The sequence below is a fragment of the Nyctereutes procyonoides genome, unplaced genomic scaffold (genome assembly GCF_905146905.1).
Source record: "Nyctereutes procyonoides isolate TBG_1078 unplaced genomic scaffold, NYPRO_anot_genome, whole genome shotgun sequence".
Taxonomy (NCBI): domain Eukaryota; kingdom Metazoa; phylum Chordata; class Mammalia; order Carnivora; family Canidae; genus Nyctereutes; species Nyctereutes procyonoides.
The window spans coordinates 34,618,704-34,638,504 of record NW_026575140.1 but is presented as its reverse complement, the minus strand read 5'-3'; the positions used below and the strand labels follow the sequence as shown (position 1 = coordinate 34,638,504).

The 19,801-nt window shown below is 40.7% G+C and overlaps 1 protein-coding gene across 5 annotated transcripts in view; it reads right to left on the bottom strand.

Annotated features, from left to right (window-relative positions):
- The window catches only part of TCEANC2 (transcription elongation factor A N-terminal and central domain containing 2), a 37,044-nt gene that overhangs the window by 1,927 nt on the left and 15,316 nt on the right, over window positions 1–19,801 (bottom strand). For all 5 annotated transcript variants that reach the window (XM_055307137.1, XM_055307135.1, XM_055307136.1 and 2 more), the window contains exon 4: window positions 6,621–6,814. In XM_055307137.1, coding sequence (XP_055163112.1) covers window positions 6,621–6,814 — 194 coding nt within the window. The remainder of the gene's footprint in view (window positions 1–6,620; window positions 6,815–19,801) is intronic.

The following is a 19,801-nucleotide window of genomic DNA, read 5'->3' as shown; positions in this document are numbered from 1 at the left end:
AAGCTAAGGTGCTTTCACACGTGGCCGTGCTGCTGCCCAGGTACATGCTCTCTCAGCAAGGTCCACTTATCCCAGCAAACATATTCCCATTTGCATGGCAAACAGGCACTAAGGAGGGCACGTGATGTGATGAACACTGGGTGTTACGTGCAACCGATGAATTACTGAACTCTACCTCTGAAAATTAACGATGTGTTGTATGTTGTCTAAATGAATTTAAATTTTAAAAAATTATCAAAAAAAAAAAAAGCTTAGATAAAAACCAAAAAGCGAAAAAGCAAATTCTAGTTCAAAGGACTAAAAATTCTTCCTTAGGTGGCCACAATGTCCTAAGCTTCCCTTAGACAGTTTTAAAATATATAATAATGACCCATTTTCTGGGTTTGTCTTCCCTAATGGTGAGTTCCTTGAAAACTGTAAACAAAATTTTTTTTCTCACTTCCTTTTTCCCCTCCCCTCCTTACCTTGCCACTCATTCAAATACTTATTCAGCACTTACTACATGCCAGGTTCTCACATGGGCTGAGGAAAAAGCAGTGACCAAGGCCGACAGTCCTCGACTCCAGAGAGAGCACAGCCCAGTTGGAGAAGGAAGAGGACGGGACTCTAAGTGTACTGAGTACTAGGAAAGGGGACCAGAAGAAGTGCTGGGGTGCAGAGCTAGAACACAGGGCCCCACCCTGGGATGGCAGCACCTGGCTTTGGGAGGGAATGGTGTTTGAGCCAAGACCCATCTGGTCAGGGGACGGGCATTTGCTTTGTGAGAAATTCACTGAGCCACACATCTATCTCCCACGCAATTTCCTATATATGCACTTTACTTTTATTTAAAAGAAAAGCCTAGGAAAAAATGTACCAAAAATTAGAAAGGAACACCTGGTGTTTGATAAAATGTCCTCACCTAAGAGAGAGACCAACAGACCAAAACAAATAGAAAAAAAGAAACTTGAAAGAAATCAGGACCAGGTAGAATGTAGAAGAGGACTGAGAGAAAGAGAGAAGCAGGGAGAGTGACTACCTGGGCCTAGACATCTGCCTACGTGTAGCAGACAAGATGTTGAGAGGAGTCTGTGATCCTGAGGACTATCTCCAAGGCTTGTGCTGGAGTGAGTGGATTTGGCACCATGGTTCTTCAGAATCCAGATTCCTCGAGCTTTTCTTGGCCTTCTGGCTGGGCACTGAAGTACTCCCCCCACCCCCCTAAGGCAGCCCTGGTATCAGACCACTCTAGGAGGCGGAAGGGTGGTGGGCTGTTGGCCCCCCGCCCAGCCATGCTGCCAAAGAGGCCCCTCGTCCCAGGGTGAGGATGACCAGTCACTGTTCAGATTTACTTAATGTAACAGACAAGAGAAAGTCTTAACTTTTCTTTTTTTGAGGGCAGTGGTTGTCGGGAGAGAAGAGTATTGTGCATCTGCAAAAATACGTCATGGCCATTCCATCAATAAATTGTAGTCTATATTAAAAAAGAACCAAAGTTCCCTGTACCCTGGAGTTCACAAAACTGGGTATCAAGCATACTTTGTTCAGCAGTTACTGAGTTGCTACTCTTGAGTCTGGCCTGACCTGGGTATTGGAGACCCTGAGCAGAAAAGACTGATCCCTGCCCTTCAGGAACTCACAGTAGATAAGGAGACAGCACATATACAGATACCTGTGGGACAGCGGGGAGGCTGCTATACCAGCGATGTGATGGGAAAAGGAAGCAAGTATCTAATAATTCTCAGGCATGCCTCTTATAAAATGAAGGCCAATCACAATAAGGAAAAACACTGGTGGTATTAAAATATAAATCGTTAAGGGCAAATAATTCATCACGGAGCCAAGAGTGCAAGTTCACTGCACAAAGTGAAGAGGTCTATCTTCTAACTGCCTTTGGCTATTTCAAACCCACCCAAGTTGTTGAGCCCTTTCCAGTGGGTCCTAACCTTGTGATTCGGGTAGGTGCCTTTTGGGTGAAAGGACCAGAGTTTCACTAAGACCTTGAGAAAAAGAGGTTTTGCTGTGAGACACATCTACATGAGTGGGAATGGGAACAGGAAGGAGGTACAGCTGTATGAATGGGAATGGGGACAAGAAACCTAGGGATTTATTTAGGGACCATATCCTTTTCCTCGTGTGTCTCAAGATCTGCCTGGTCTCTCTCTCTCACATGTTTTTGCTCCTCTCCATTTGCCTTACTACCAGTTCTAACTACCTTATTCTCTCCCCCTGTGCCACATCTCTAGCCAGCTTCTGCTCCCTCACAACTCCTCCAACACCCCTTCTGCTTCAACACTCCCACTGTTGTTTCCTTGCTATTTCCTAGTTCACACTTCACAGAGACAGAGAATCTATCTGCCTTCCTTCGTACCTGTAAGTTAACTGTGTGGTATTCAGTTGCCCAATCATGGAGGAACTGGCTACAGCTGGGGAAGATATAAACTATGACCACCCAGAGCTGTCTTTCACCAAGGATTCCAGACCCAGTGGGAAATGGTGCCACAATCAATTAGTGATGTCTGCCATGTTTGTAAGCTCTGTAAAAGCAAGATAAGGTCTTCTTCATATGTTTAGCTCAAGTGTAGAGCTTCCCATATTGGGCTGTGACTATTTATTTGCCTATCTCCCTTGGAAAACTGTGAGCCCCTCTAGGGCTGTTACCATCTTGGATTCATTTCTGAATTTTGGATGCCTAGTGTAGGTATGGGCACATAGCAAGTGCTCAGTAAGTTATTTGTTAAGCGAGTATCCTTCTTCCCTATATATACCTCCCTCCTTCCCTGCTCTTTGATAACATCATATATATAAGATATGAAATATAATGTTTCTGTTTTAATACATTTCTTCTGGCTTGGAAAACCCTACCTGTTACAAAGGCCAATTCAATTGTCATCTCTTCTGTGAAACCTTTCCAGATGCCCTCATGGATTTCCCTGTTCTGTCCTTTGTGTGTCTAAACCACTTGCTAGTACCACGATTTCAGACATATTTTCATCCTGCCTTATATTTAGTCAGTCATTCACAGGCTCTCAGCCAGGAGACAGTAAGCTTTCTTAAGCACAGGGAATGCGACTCATTTATGTTTATATTCTCCCCGGCACCAGTAGTAGTAGTACTAAACATTTGTTGAATTGAATATCCACTGGAAGCAAACTTTGTATGAGTTTTCCAATAGCATGATTGGATTTGTACACATCTGCCCACATTCCTTTTTGACCACTTGAATACATTTATGAGAGAGCTGGTCAAAGCCAGAGGTGCAGTCTGAGGCCATTAACCAAAGAGAAAACTAACAGTCCCATATGGGGACGGACCCCTGACCTGGATCTCATTAGCACCATCTGACAACCAACTGGGCCAACCAGCCAGTGTTTCATAAACTCTTAATGATACAGGCTCGCTTTGAGAATCAGGTTCATTTTTTTTTAATGACATAATAGGAAACTGATCACAGGCCGTGAGGTAGGAAGGAGAGTGGATAATGAGGAAGGGGAAGTAAGAGAATGACACCACAGGGGACGTTCATATGAGGGAAGATCTAAAAGACAGGGAAGAACAAAGAAGACCCGGAAGGGAGAGAAAGTAAAGGGGAATATGGAGCATAGGTCTCGAAAGTGGAGTTTTTATTCATCTATCCCATTATTCCAAGAACAAGGAAACAATCCATACATCTGGAAAGCAAGACCTGTATAGAGTAATAAAGAGACGCACCTTTTGGCTGTGTGTGTAGATTCTTCATCTGTGGCTTTCACTACTAAAGGATATGACCAAAACAAATAGCATGGAAATATTTTTCCCACACAAATATAATGCGTGAATTTGCAAAAACACACACTAGAATTAAATTGTAAAGGCTTTTTAGTCATTGGGCTGGTAACTTACCCAATGGTTTACTACTGCCTGATAAAGTACATTTCTGGAGATCTGATGTCTGATTTGAATGCACTCAACATTGGTTACTGTCACATCCAGATACTGGATGAGGTGGTTCGTTGATTTACCCTAACATGGCAATGTTTCAGATGATGATGGGTGCTAGGAGTTAACCTTATATAACAGTGTTTATATTTATATTCTCTGACCTACCAAACTGATAAAAGAACTATCAAATGCTGTTTATGCAAGGAAAACAGATTGATTTCTTTTTTTGGCGAAGGAAGATGGTTAGATGCACATTTTTAATTTTAAAAATTTATTCTTTGGGAGCAAAACCATTCAACTATGCTTAATCTGATATTTTTTCCAATTACATTGGAAAGCACTAACGAATGTATCACTTTTTTAACTTTGCTTTGTAACACTTGAGTGCTTACCACTTGATGTGCCATTTAAAGGATAATTAATGGATAAACTAAAAGGATAATTATTATGGAGTTTAATATAGCAGGCAAACTGCTCATTAATCCTTACAAGCATAGCTTCGTTATTATCATTTACTTAAAAAGATACCACAGGGAACTGGTATTTACCACCACATTAACTACGTGTTATATACCCACACTCTATGCTTCTGCAATAATTTTGGTTTATTTTAAAAATAAACTTTATGTAAAATATTAAATAGCAAATCTTGTTGGCTAATCGATACTCTGGAAAATTAGACTTAAAATCTTCATGTTTTTTTCTTTCTTCCAAGGGTTTAGTAGTCATATTAAAGCCTCCTTTAGGAAAAGTTAAGCAAACTTATAGCATATTAATTCACAGAACTATCAAGTAGACATAAAAATTATAAATATGAAAAATAAATATATATAGAAAAGGATATACAAAATGACCCTGATATTGATCAAGATTAAAAATAGAACACAAATAAATAATTAATAAATAAATAAAATAAAAATAGAACACAAATGTAAATAATTGTCAGTTTTCTGTAGTTTTCTAAATAATCAATAAAAGCATTTTATGGAACATTTGGCATGTGATTGGCTCTTAATAAATATGGTATAATCATTAACTTGCCCAATATTCATTTAAAGAGCTATAATAATTTAACAAACGGGAAATGCACCAAAATGTTAACAAGATTATATCTGGTGGTAGATTCAATGGTGGTTTTACTTTTCCTTTCTATATTTTTTCATTTTCTATCATAAATTTGTACTAAAAAACCCAAAACTCCATTTTTAAAAAGTAAATAACATCCTACAAGTCCATATACCTTTCTTTTGTAGATGCCTAATTGAGAGAGAACAGTTAAAATATTTCTTCAGAGAATGCAGTGACAGATCTAGCATTTAAACCTAGACTTTTGGGCAGCCCGGGTGGCTCAGCAGTTTAGCACCGCCTTCAGTCCAGGGCCTGGTCCTGGGTAGAGTCCCACATCAGGCTCCTTGCATGGAGCCTGCTTCTCCCTCTGCCTGTGTCTCTGTCTCTCTCTCTCTGTGTCTCTCATGAATAAATAAATAAAATCTTAAAAAAAAAATAACCTAGACTTTTGAAATTGTTTCTTTTGTTAATAATATAAATTATTCTTTAAGGATACTCTAATAGGGATACCTGAAAAAAGAGGAAAAATATGGATGTTATATCTGATTTTTCTAGAATATTAACTGATCTATAAGACTTGTTTATGATGATTGATATCATTGTTAATAAGCAAACCTTCTTCTAGCATGTGTACCTCACACCACTAACATCTGAACTGTTAGCTATGAAGAGGATAGAGATTATCTAGCCAGTTGATTATATATGCCTTGGAACTAAAGGTATGAGTATTGACAAAAAATGAGTAGAGTCTTTTCAATAGACACCTATTTATTTTGCCACTGATATTCCATAGCATAGTCCATGCCAGAATTTTTGTTTCGGTGAAAGGGGAAGAATTTTAGGCAGGAAGGAACCAACTCTCATTAAGTGACTTCTAATCACCACATACTATACTATTTCTTTGTATAACTGCTTCATTTAATCTTTCCAATAATTATAGGTGATAGGAATTATAATACTCATTTTACAGATTTAAAAAAAGGTCAAATCTCAGAAATGTTAAGGGATTTGACTAAAATGACACATCCAATACGTACTAGAGCCAGGGTTTGTTTGTTTGAGTTATTTATTTATTTATTTATTTATTTATTTATTTATTTATTCATTCATGAGAGACACAGAGAGAGGGAGAGAGAGGCAGAGACACAGGCAGAGGGACAAGCAGGCTCCATGCAGGGAGCCCGATGCGGGACTCGATCCTGGGACTCCAGGATCACACCCTGGGCTGAAGGCAGGCGCTAAACCGCTGAGCCACCCAGGGATCCCCTAGAGCCAGAGTTTTAATCAAGGTCTTGCTCCAAAGCCTGCAATCTCTCAACACTACTATCTCCCAGAATGCTTACAAATCCAGAAACCTTCAAGAAAACCCTGTTAGAATAAAGCTATAGGGATCCCTGGGTGGCGCAGCGGTTTGGCGCCTGCCTTTGGCCCAGGGCGCGATCCTGGAGACCCGGGATCGAATCCCACATCAGGCTCCCGGTGCATGGAGCCTACTTCTCCCTCTGCCTGTGTCTCTGCCTCTCTCTCTCTGTGACTATCATAAATTTAAAAAAAAAAAAAAAGAATAAAGCTATAGTACCAAGACTAGGAAAGATTTATGAAAATGTGAGGCTCATTTAACTAAGAGAATAACATTCCAACCAAGACATTACCTCTAATTCCAAGGCCTCTGAGAGTAACTTCTGGGCATTTTTCCTGAACGTCTCAGTTTTGGGGTCACTTCGCACTTCAATAGAAGGTCTATCTAAATGTTTTTCAATGAAAGTTCTCCACTCAGTGTATACTTCCCTGGCAAGACAAGCCACTTCTGGATCTGAGTGCTGACGCATCTTGTTCACAGTGTGACCTGGAAAAAGAAAGGAGAAACCAAAGGAAAGGTGGTTCTGTTTTCTTCTGAAAAGCACAGGACCATATGGACTGATGTGTGGCATGGAGAAAGTCATTCACACACCTACAGATATAAAGGCTCTTGTGCAAATGAAGACCCATTTCTCAAAGGCTGAGATAATCAGATAATCATGGCAGAAGAATCACTGGACTAGCCAATGCAATAAGTCATAAAATAGAAGCAAGATCAATAGATACTTAAAATGGAACAATTAAAGTACCAACTTCTTAATTCAAAAATTGCACTAAAAGAAAATGAATTAAGCATTTATCTTGTCTTTTCAGTACATATTATATTTCAGAACAACCAAATAGCCCTAGTTATGGAGAGAATGTTCTTTATTCAGCTAATAAGTGTGAAAAGATTGACAGAATTTTTAAACATTTTGTAGCCCATGATGAAATAGTTCATTCAGGTGACAAGTATCAGTGGATGAACTCATTCAATGAAAGGTTGATTGGGAAATTTATAATGGAGGGATGAGCTGTCCACCTGAGCCACTAATCAATCTTGGCACCCATAAGAGTGGGACTGTCAGAGAGAGGTAGCACTTCACAGTCCTACCTATGAATAGTCTTGTACCCTCCTCCCGAAGAAAAGAGGAACCAGAATCCAACTGGTCATTCCAGCTTATAGAAAATATGAGACAGAGGAATGAGTTAAATCATAGTGTGAGGAAAAAGACATATCCAGAATGTGGTCATTCTATAGGACCACTGATCTGATTTCTTCCATAGTCAATGGCATTTTTAAAAAATTTTATTTTATAATTAAGTTTTTTATTTGAGTGTAGTTGACACACAATGTTACATCAGTTTCAGGTGCATAACATAGTGATTTGACAAGTTTTTACATTATGCTATACTCACAAATGTGGCTGCCATCTGTCACCATACAACACTATGACAATCCCATTGACTATATTCCTTCTGCTGTGTCTTTTATTTCTGTGACTTATTCCTTCAATATCAGAAGCCTGTATCTCACTCTTCCCTTGGCCCATTTGCCCATCCCCCACTCCCTTCCCCTTTGGCAGCCAGCAGTTTATACTTGTGTGTTTACAGGTCTGATTCTGTTTTTTGTTTGTTTATTCATTGGTTGATGGCTTTTTCTTGCTTTTTTTTTTTTTTAAGGGAGTAAGGTTATGGACTGCTATAGATGAATTCTTTTGTTTTTGTTTTTTTTTTAATTTTTATTTATTTATGATAGTCACACACAGAGAGAGAGAGAGAGAGGCAGAGACACAGGCAGAGGGAGAAGCAGGCTCCATGCACCGGGAGCCTGACGTGGGATTCGATCCCGGGTCTCCAGGATCGCGCCCTGGGCCAAAGGCAGGCGCCAAACCGCTGCGCCACCCAGGGATCCCAGATGAATTCTTTTGAGTTCAAAGTACCAAATGCAATGTATGATGCCAATGCTGACTTCAACAAATCAACCATTAAGAGATTTTGAGATGCACAAGGAATATGGATATACACTAGACATTAAATTATACCAAGAAATTACTGTTTAAGAATGGTAATGGCACTGTTGTTATTTAAGAAAATATCTGCATTTTTAGACATGCATACTGAAGAGGGAGAGCTGAAATAAGATGTCTGGGACTCTGCTTTAAAATATTTAAGAAACAGCAGAAAAACACAAAAAAGGAAAAGGTGAAATAAGTGGGATCAAATCTTAATAGTTACTGAATCTGGCTGAAGGGCATACTGAATCTGTGTGTTCTATTATTTTATTTTTATGTGTCTGAAATTTGCATAATAAAAATGAAAGAGGAAAAGGATAAAAATATCATTATGCAAAAGTACTTTGACAAAAATAATTACATAGAAAAGCCAAGGAAATCAACTAAACAGAATTAAAAACTTAATAAGTAGAGAAATATTAGATATATTTTTTAAAAACTCAATAGCATTCTTATGCCTGCAATAACCAGTCTGCATACAACAGGGGAAAATCCTGCTTACATGAGTAAAACCATAAACCATGTAACAATACATTCACATGTATGTTAATGTTAATTAACATCCAGGTGTGTTGCCTCCAGTTGACTCCCATAGCCCTGACTGGCCTCTCTGGCTAAGTTTGGGACCCCTTAATGGCATCTCCCACACTGCAGCCACAGTGGCCTTCTTAAAACTTAATTATTTCCTGTTTTAGGGCTATTTTTTCTAGAACATAAATCTGACCATTTCACTCATACACGTAAATCTTTCAGTGCTGTATCCAAATTCGTATCTTGTCACACAAGTCCCTTCACAATCTGTCCCCTCCTCCTACCCATCTTGCAATGAACATTCTGTCTGCCTAGAATACCCTTGCTTTCCTCTTTATCTGGCTAGTTTCCATGCTGCCTTTCAGACTCCGTTTAGGAGTCCCTTACTCCAGCAAGTCATCCTTAATACCCCCGTCTTGGTCAGTGCCTCTCCTCTGTGCTTCCTCAGCACCTTGTGCTTCTGTTCCTCACAATAATTGTAATAATTAGTTGTAATTATCCGATCAGCTACCTCTCTTGCCCACCAAAGAGAGCTTGAGGGCAAGAGCTACAACATGTTCATCTTTGTCCAGCAGAGAACACAGTGGCAGGAGGTAGAGGTTGGGAGTGGGTGTGCAGTAAATGTTGGTGGAATGAATGAGAGACTCATGCGAAGAATAACGTCTTTTTACTAAAATATATGAGGAAATGTGAATGAAAGGGGAAATTGTGCCATATTATAAGATAGAAAAATTAGTACAAAGAGGCATAAGTAAACACAGTCCCTCGAAGTTAACCTATATTCACCCTGTGCACCCTTTGTGCACAGAAATGTGTACAAAAACACCCTTACATTACTGTTTGTGATAGTAAAAAGCGAGAAACAATTGGAAGTTCATCATTAAGAGTCAAATTTGTTAAATAAATTATAATCCACTCAAACAACGAATACTTTGCAGCCATAAAAGTCTGAAATCACTCTACATGTAGTAACATGGAAAGATGATTACTTTTTTCAGGTTCTCAGGAGAGCACACACAGTATGAGCCAATATTTACTGTTAAAATTATATTTGTGTATACATATAAGCACATATACTTGTTTATACGCAGAGAAAAAAGTCTAAAGAATTTCTAATGAAATTATTAATGGAGGTCTCCTCCAAGTAGTAGGACTGCATGCATCTGTGCCATTTAGCTCACAGTCTCCGGGACTGGCTCAACCTGTAAGCAATCCTAACAGCACAGGTGGTGCTGTAACGGAGGTGCATTCAAAGTTCTTGGGAATACAGATCCTTCTCTTCATGTGTTCCCCTTCTTCTCTTCTCTCTCCAAGAAAGGCACTGTTGATCCAGCTCTATCTGTGAGAAATGAAGGTGCAGAGGTCTCTCAGAGTCCTTCTGCTTGTCAAATTCAATGGATCTTCTCCATCCTGACATTAACTTGTTTCTTCTGGGCCTTTGAAGCTGCTTTCTGTCTTCTAAAATACTCTTTTCCACCGCTTTTTGAGACCCCACCTGTGACTGTTCCTTCTCTTTCTTCTGCTGACTACATACATCTTCCCTAACCTTTAATTACCTGTGAACCGAGCTGGGGCATTGTCCTTGGCCTCCTCTCTTCTTTCTCCACCTGCCCTCCCTGAGTAATCCTACCTACTTCTGTAGTCCGACTACCACCTGTAGTACCACATATGTAGCTCTAGCCCAAAGGCTCTCACTGAGCACAAGAGCCAAACGTCCAGTCCCCTACCGGACAGCTCAACCTGCTTCTTTTTAAGTAACTCTAACTCAACACTTTTTTTTTTAATTCAATTAATTAACATAGAGTGGATTACTAGTTTTAGAAGTAGAGTTCAGTGATTCCTCAGTTGTATATAACACACAGTGCTCATTATATCCCACGCCTTCCTTAATGCCCATCACCCAGTGGCTCCATCTCCCACCTGAAGCAACCCTCAGTTTGTTTCCTATGATTAAGGAACTCAACACTTCTAAGATAGAGGATGGAACTCATTATTACCCTCATCAGTCCCTCCTTCTGTACTTCCTATCACACAATGACACCACCATTCACTCATCATATCAGGCTCCTTAACATTTTTTCTATCTTTTCCTTCTCACCTCCTTTTCCTCTTCACGGCTACCCTAATTCAGGTCCTTACCATCTCTCTGCAGGTCTACTGCAGAGACATACTAACTAGTCTTTGTCACCAGTCTGGCCTTCTCCACCTCATCCTCATTACAGAAGTCAAAACAACCTTTTAAAAACACGATCTGGGGGATCCCTGGGTGGCTCAGTGGTTTAGAACCTGCCTTTGGCCCAGAGCATGATCCTGGAGTCCCGGGATCAAGTCCCACATCAGGCTCCCTGCATGGAGCCTGCTTCTCCCTCTGCCTATGTCTCTGCTTCTCTCTATCTCTCATGAATAAATAAATAAAATATTTTAAAAATAAATAAATAAATAAATAAATAAATAAAAATAAAAACACGATCTGAGGGGTGCCTGGGTGGCTTAGTCGGTTAAGCATCTGACTCTTGGTTTGGGCACAGGTCATGATCCCAGCTTCCTGAAATCCAGCTGGCATGAGGCTCCACATGCATCAGGGAGTCTGCCTAAAGATTCTCTCTCTCTCTCTTTCCCTCTCCCCCAACTCTCTCTCTCTAATATAAATAAATAAATCTCTAAAAACACAGCTTGATCTCATTACCCCCTTACCAAAAGCCCTTGAATGGCTCTTTCTACCGCCCTTGAATTAATTCCTAAGTATCACATTCAAGCTTTCAATGACCTGGAAGCTCTTTGGCCTCACCTCTTACCTCGCCATCCTTTCTCCTCCCTCCGGTCACCCCCAGCTCTTCTACCCCTTTGCCTTCATGTACTAAGTTCTAGTCCTGGAAAGCAACTTGCAGGTCATTGTTTCAAGCCAGGCTGTCTGGCCACCTTACATTTCTGAGCCTTAGCTCACACTGTTCCCTCTGCCTAGAATGTTTAATACTCACCTTCCCTTCTAAACTGTAAACATCTTGAGGGCAGAGCCCCCCATCATACTCCAAGTTATAGTCTCAGCTCCTGGCATAGTGCCTGGCACAGAACAATCAATAAATGTTTGCTGAATGGGATCAAACAGTTAAATAAAAGCCATTTACACATTTGGTTTTCTTTTCTTTTTTTTTTTTTCATTTGGTTTTCAAATTGCTTTTGTACTAACATTTAAATATGGATGCAGTTGATTGGGAAAATCACACAACTGCAAACAAAATAATGGAACCATAGTATAAAGAAGTGAATCCAAAAGTGCTGGGGAATAAAAAGTTTCTAATTCTCTCCCATTATTAAGAATTCTTGCTTTCTACTGCAGATTGTATATGAATTATCCCATTTAATTTTTATAACTAAACAACGAATTAAATACTACTGTTATAACTCCCTTTACAAATGAGAAAATGAAGCTAGGCAAAGTAACCTGTCCAAGGATTCACAGCTACTAAGTACAGGCCAGGATCTGAACACATACAGTCTGGCTCCAGAGCCTGCACACTTAACCCCTAATGCCCTGTACCTCTCTGTTATTAGAGACTGGCATGCAGGGTGTGTTCAATAAAGCTCTGTGGGGTAATGCTGTTAAATCTCTTGATATTCCCAAATCAGAAGAGCACAGGTCTTGAGAGGTGGCCAAAGGGCAGAAGGCTTCAACGCTCAGGCCAGGGCAATGGGGTCACTGCTTCTGGCCTATAGGAGGCAGTACACCTCACAGATGCCCCACAGGACCCCTACCCAGACTGGTCAGGAGGTGCTGCCAACACCAGCAAATCCCTCCAGAAAGGGCAGTACTGTAACAGAGCCCATGAGGATGCAAGATTTGTCAGCAAGAGGGTGACAGTCTGGAGCAGGAAAAGAGAAGAGAAAAGGTCTAGGAAATCCTCTTCTAGAGAAAAAACAAAACAAGATGAAATAATAAATTTGAGATCATAGAAGGAATTTCATGGTAAAATAATGACAGTTAGCTACCATGCTAAAATGCTTTACTTAACTTTAACTTGTTTAAGCCTCAAAACAGGCAGGTGCTGTTATGATTCCCCATTTTATAGGTAAAGAACCCAAGGAATTAGAAATATAATGACTTGCAGGACACCGCAAGTAAGAAGTAGGACCAGGTTTCAAACATAGGCAGTGTGGCTCCAGAGCTCATGCTTTAACCCTATGCTCATACCTCTGGTTGATCATATGGTCGGTCCTACCTCTTCTTGATTGAGATGAAAAAAATATGAGGCTCTGTGACCCTTCCCCAAGGTCATAAGTTGGTCAGTAGCTACATCAAGGGAGTTAATGATCTGCAAAATCATTATTTGGTCCATGAAGTTTATGTTTTAAAAAGCAAGCAGTGCCTCTGGCTGGTCTTATGATCTAAGTCAAGTCCCTTAGGTTTAAGGGTAGGGGGTTTCTGCATCCTGGCACACTGTTAAGACAATTTCCCTGCAGGAAGCAGTCTTTCACTCATTTGACAAACATTATGAAATACAAAGTATGTACCAGGCCTTGTGCTAGACACTGGGATGGAATGTTGAGCAAGATAATCCTGTACTCAGGAGCTCCAATAGGTCTAAGCACAGGAGAAGACACCTAAACAAAACAAAATACACAGAAGTGTTACAGGTAGGTTCAGGATCCTAAGACAGTATTGAAGGGGAACCCCAGGGAGGGTCAAAAGGACAGAGGAGTCAATTCAGCTGGCAAAAGGGCTAGGGAACACCATGAAAAGAGGAAATGCCTGTCCTGAGTCTTGACAACGATCCAAGAAGACAGGACTCACACAAGAAGCACAGTGAAGGAGAAGACAGAACCTGAACTAGCAGGACGTAATTTCAGGGCTATGGTAAGCAAAAACTGATCCCCAGGGATATCCATGCCCCAATCCTCAGAACCTGTCAATACGCTACCTTACATGGAAAATGGGACTTGGACAAGATTAAGGGTAAGGACCCTGAGATGGGAAGATTAGCCTGAATTATCTAAGTGGGCCCAATCTAATCACACAAGTCTTTAAAAGTAGAAGAGACAGAAGGCGTGTGTCGAAGAGATAAGATGTAAGAATTCAACCCACCATTGCCAGCTCTGCAAATGAAGCAAGGGAACCATAAGCCACAGGATGCAGGTGCTTCTAGAAACTGGAAAAGGCAAGGAAACAGATTCTTCCCTACAGTATCCAGGAAGGGATGCAGCCTTACCGACACCTTGATTTTAGCTCAATGGACCTGTCTTCTGACCTATAAAACTCTAAGATAATAAATTTGTGTTTCAAGGTTTTAAAAACCACTAATTTTGTGGCAATTTGTCAGTACATTATTCAACATAAAATGAACACAGGAATCTAAAAGTAGTTCAAGATTGCTGAAGCAATGACAATGTATGGGACAACTTGAAAAGAAAAGTCCATTTGAAAGGTCCTTGCCACTCACTAACTTTTTCCACAACCTTGAGCAAGTTAAATCACAAACCTATTTCATTCACCCACTCACTAACTCATTTATTCATTCACCAAACATTTTCAGTTTCACATAGAAGACCAGGTTTCATCCAGGTCTTGAAGAGCAAGCAAGAGTTTACCATGGACAAAGGCACTTTAGGTTTCAAGAGGTGACATGACATGGTGCAAGTATATTATAGCTTTTTCACTTACTTGGTTTTCTGATGGACGGCCAATTACTTCAAACTCACTAAGCCTCAGTTTCCCCTTGTAAAATGGAGACAATCATAACATTTCCCTCACACAACTGTTGTCTAATCAAATGAAATCATAGATGGGAAAGTATTTTGTGAGTACAGGGGTTTTTGCTGTTGTTAACCAACCATAAAAGAAACCAAGACATCTCTGAAATCAGATCAACAGGACAGATATAACACTTCCCCCAGAATATTCATATGCACAGCACTGCAAACGGAGAGCATGCTCACTAGGTTAAGAGGGCAAGGCCTGACTCCACTGCCTTACCAGACACTTACCTATACCCCTTGCCCACTTATTTCCTCTATAATAAAGATATCCAGTCACAGATCCCCTTTATTCAGTACCAGGTCTGAAGGCTTTGGCCTAGCTAGCCCTTGACTTCCCAGACCATGTGAGAACAGTGAGGCCACGCATTTCTCTTGCCTCTTAAAACACTCTTCTCCTGGGCCTGCATGTCTTTGTACTGCCCTGACCCTCTCCCTCTTTAATTACACTTATCTCTTCACCAGCTCCTCTTCTTCCTCCCACTTCCCCACCACAGACATCCTCTCAGGTTCAATTCTCCAGCCTTTTGTTTTCCTTTTACTCAGAGAATTCATCCACTTAGGTGATTGTAAGCATATGCTTCTGGGTGATGACTTCCAAATATATACTGTTAGTCTTAAATCTCTCATCTGCACTTCTGTCCCTCAGCGCCTACTGCCTGCTGGACATTTCTACCTAAAGAGTTTATGTCAGACCAAAATCCTAGGGATATTGACTAAAATGCGAATACCAGGAGAAAACTCCCATCTGGGGTACATAAGAAAAGGCACTAAATTCTGACTTAAAAAGGTGAGTTTGAGCAGATGGCAGAACCCAGAGAAATGCTCTGATAAAATAAAGGGACATATGGCTGGGGTCCAGGGCACAATGGCAGTCTGTCTGCTAACCAGGAAACAGCTCTGTCTCAAGAGACCTGGGCTCTCATTACATTTCTGGTGCTAACCTCACTAAGTGGCCCTAGATAAGTCACTTCATCTCTCTGAACCTGAGTTTCCTTGTTTATAAACTGAAGTAGCTAAACGGATTTAAAAGTGTTATGACACTGACTTTACAGAATTCAGAAAGAGATAACAAAAATGATAAGCTCTCAAGTGTAACTGGACAAATGATACAAACAATTCACACAAAAAAGACAAAGTACTGATAAACACAAAAACCAATTCATTTTATGCAACAAATGAAAACGAGATGCTATTTTTATCTAATAAATTAGTAAGATTTTAGGAAAGTTGCAGGACTACAAATCAGAACATTTCTAAAAGTCTAAGTTCCAAAAATTAATGAGAACAGGAGATGCATATCCAAGAGTCACCTGAATTAAGTCACCTCAGTTAAACTGGACAACTCTGGTTAAAAACTCTAAAGCAGCTGATTTATGGAACAGTAGGGGAAGGGGACAAGGATGAAGAAACAGAGAAAGGCAAGAAACAGGATATATAAAACTAGAAAGAACCATGGAGAAAATCTTCTTTGCCCTTGTCATTTTCACTGATTTGAAGAATATATCCTTTTAAAAAAAATATTTTTTTAGGGATCCCTGGGTGGCACAGCGGTTTGGCACCTGCCTTTGGCCCAGGGCGTGATCCTGGAGACCCGGGATCGAATCCCACATCGGGCTCCCGGTGCATGGAGCCTGCTTCTCCCTCTGCCTATGTCTCTGCCTCTCTCTCTCTCTCTCTGTGACTATCATAAATAAAAAAAAAAATTAAAAGAAAAAAGAAATGCTAAAAAAAAAATTATTTATTCATGAGAGACAGAGAGAGAGAAGAGAGAGAGAGAGAGAGAGAGAGAGAGAGGCAGAGACACAGGCAGAGGGAAGCAGGCTCCATGCAGGAAGCCCGACATGGGACTCGATCCCAGGTCTCCAGGATCACCCCTGGCCTGAAGGCAGGCGCTAAACTGTTGAGCCACCCAGGGATCCCTAATTTGATGAATATATCCTGAGCGGCTACAAGCCATGCTAATGCCTGAAATGTACTGGTGAATAAAGAGCAATGTCCTGTAGGCATAGAGTTGCTAGTTGGCAAATAAAAAACAAAGAAGTACGTGCATAATTATAAACTCAGATAAGGGATATGAAAGAAATAAACATATAAAAAAAGTAACATATAAAAAATAGACACAGAATAGGGAACAAATTTAGTGTCATTTATGTCAACAAAAGTAAGCAATCAATGGTCTCAAGTTCATCGTTCCGGGAAGATGAGAAATGAGATGAGACTATTGGATTTGGATAGAAAGAAATCACTGTGTCCTGTGAGGGAAGAATAGAGGGGTGGGAGAAGCCAGGACAGAAAGGTTTAAAGGAGTGGGAGGGGCAGAACAGGCGGTTGTATCAATCATTTTTAAAGGAAAGTGGCTAGAAAAGAGAACCAGGTGCCTGGAAGAGGCAACAGACAATTAAAGGGTCTGAAGGCAGACAGAATGAGCCAGAGGAGAGGGCAACACAGCGGAAAGGCACGTTGGCGTCTTCATTCCCTCTCACCTCCACAGTCAGGCTTTGCTGAGGCGGGTCCATTCTCCCAGACAAGGTAACTCTGTGAGCCTGTCACTCAGCAGGTTAGCATCTCTCCTGTTCCAAAACTCAGCACTTTCTTCCATCCCACATTCCCTTTCTGATACTGCTGCCTCTCTTTTCTTTCAACACAAAACTTTTTGAAAGAGCTGTCTACTGTCACAGTGTCATTTCCTTACCTCCTCCTCCCTCTTCAAGCTTCTGCTCCTAATCGTGCTTTTGAAACTGTCCTTACCAAAATTGTTGATGACCTTACTTTGCAAAATCTAACATGCAATCTCCAGATATCACTTATTTGGCCCTTTGACAACAATGGACATACTGACCTCTGCACCCTGCACCACCCCCCTCCCAGCGCCACCCCCCCCCCCCAGTACCCTGCTCCTCCCACTGTATGACAGCATTCCCTCCTGTTTCCTTTCTGTTTTTCTGGTCACACCTTCTCAGTTTCCTTCTACAAGTCTCTTAAGTATTGGTGTGCTTCAGGACTTTGGGCTTTGCTCTTAGCTATTCTCTCTGTGCAAGCTTACCTATTTCTACTGCCTCAATTTCTAACTATATGCTGATGATGACTCTCAAATATATATATATATATATCTAGGGTCTCTCCTTAGCTTCAGCCTTGTACATCCAATGTCTTGGACATTTCCTCTTGGATGTCCACAGTATGTCAAATACAGTAGGTCTAAAATTGAACTTATTTCCCCCACCTCTATGGTAGTAAGTGGTACTGCCATCCACCAATTTGTCCATATTAGGAATCTGGGCCTCAACCTTCATTTCTTTATCTTCATTCCCAACATACAATCAATGTCTATGTCCTTTGGATTTTATTTCATTTATATCTCTTGATTCCAAGCACACTGCTCCATCCCTATAATGGCTATCCCATCTAGACCACTCTCATTTCTTACCTTTTTTTTAAACACATACATATATATTTTTAAAGATATTATTTATTTACTCATGAGAGACCCACAGAGAGAGAGGCAGAGACATAGGCAGAGGGAGAAACAGGCTCCATGCAGGGAGCCCGATGCGGGACCCAGTCCTGGGACTCCATGATCACGCCCCTGAACCAAAGGCAGACGCTCAACCACTGCGTCACCCAGGCGTCCCTCACCTAGATGTTTTAACTGCTTCTTAACTAGGCTTCCTGTCTCTATGTTTGCTTCTTTCCAACACTTTTCCCACATGGTAGACAGATTTTTCTAAAACACAAATCTGAATATGTCACTCCTCCATTCAAAACCCTTCTATAACAACCACTTACTATCCTTAAGCTCTCAGGCTCTCTGGTGGACTAAAGCTAGCCTTGCACCGCAATAAACTAGATTCTGGATAAAAGTCACCTCATTCCCTCCTCCAAAAACGTAAGCAGAAGCTAAAGGAGTAGGGTTATCCTGCGGGGTGATGTTAACAGAAATGCTGCTCAAAAACTTAACTTTGAGCCAGTGGTGAACTGGGAGAGCTAATCATGGGACTCTGATACTGAGCTGGGATCCTTGCAATGTATGCTAAAGTACTCAAGGTCAGAAGTGGCCCTTGACTACTAGCAGAAACTAAAAAAAAAAAAAAAAAAAAAAAAAATAAATCCCCTCTAGAGGGAAGCTCCAACCTAATCCCATGGAATTCCCATGGATTAAAAGAAAAAAAGTGAGCCCCCAATTAAAAATCAACAAGCACATGGAAAGGCAAGCACTGGGCACCTGGGTGGCTCATTGGTTGGTGTCTGTCTTTAGCTCAGGTTGCAATCCTGGGATCCTTGGATCCAGTCCTGCATCGGGCTCCCTGGGGGGAGCCTGCTTCTCCCTCTGCCTCTCTCTGTGTCTCTCATGAATAAATAAATAAAATCTTTAAAAAATGGAAAAGCAAGCACCATGAGAGTCAGAAGAAACAAATATTTAAACTCTCAAGGGCCACAAGTACTAGAATAGTTAGATGAAGAATACAGAAGAACCATACATTAATGTCTAAAGAAATAATAGGCAGAGGGGCACCTCTGGTTCAATGGGTTAAGTGTCTGACTTCAGCCCAGGTCATGACCTCAAGGTCCTGGGATCAAGCCCCCCACTGGGTTCCAAACTCAGCAGAGAGTCTGCTTGAGGACCCCTTTCTCCCTCTCCCTCTGCGCCCTCCTGCTTGCACATACAGGCTTTCTCTCTCTCTCTCTCTCCCTAGTAAAATAAGTCAATCTTTTAAAAAAATAAAGAAATAAAAGGCATAATGACACAGATGTACAAATAATATTGAAAAGAGACAGATTTGGGGGGAAAATCTTGTAAAAATGTAAAATGGCTTTGAAACAAAGAACTCCATGAATGAGTTAAGTAGCAGATTAGAGTAAGCTAAAGAGAGAATTAATGACTTTGAAGACATATATCTGAAGAAATTTCCTGGAATTCTGTGAGATAAGGAAATAGGATGATGACTGACAAGCTAAGCCATTTGGAAAATAAAAGGTCTAACATACTTCTAACTGTAGAATCCTAAAAGGAAGGAACACCGAGAATGAAAAAGAGGCACTTCTGATGAGATGATGGCTATAAAATTTCTACAAATGATCATAAATCCACGGATCCAAGAAGTAAAATATTTAAGAAATATATGCTGTGGTAGTTGGTCTACTAATAGCCTCCAATGATCCTTACCTCTTGATATTCATAACTTGTATTCAGTTGGCCC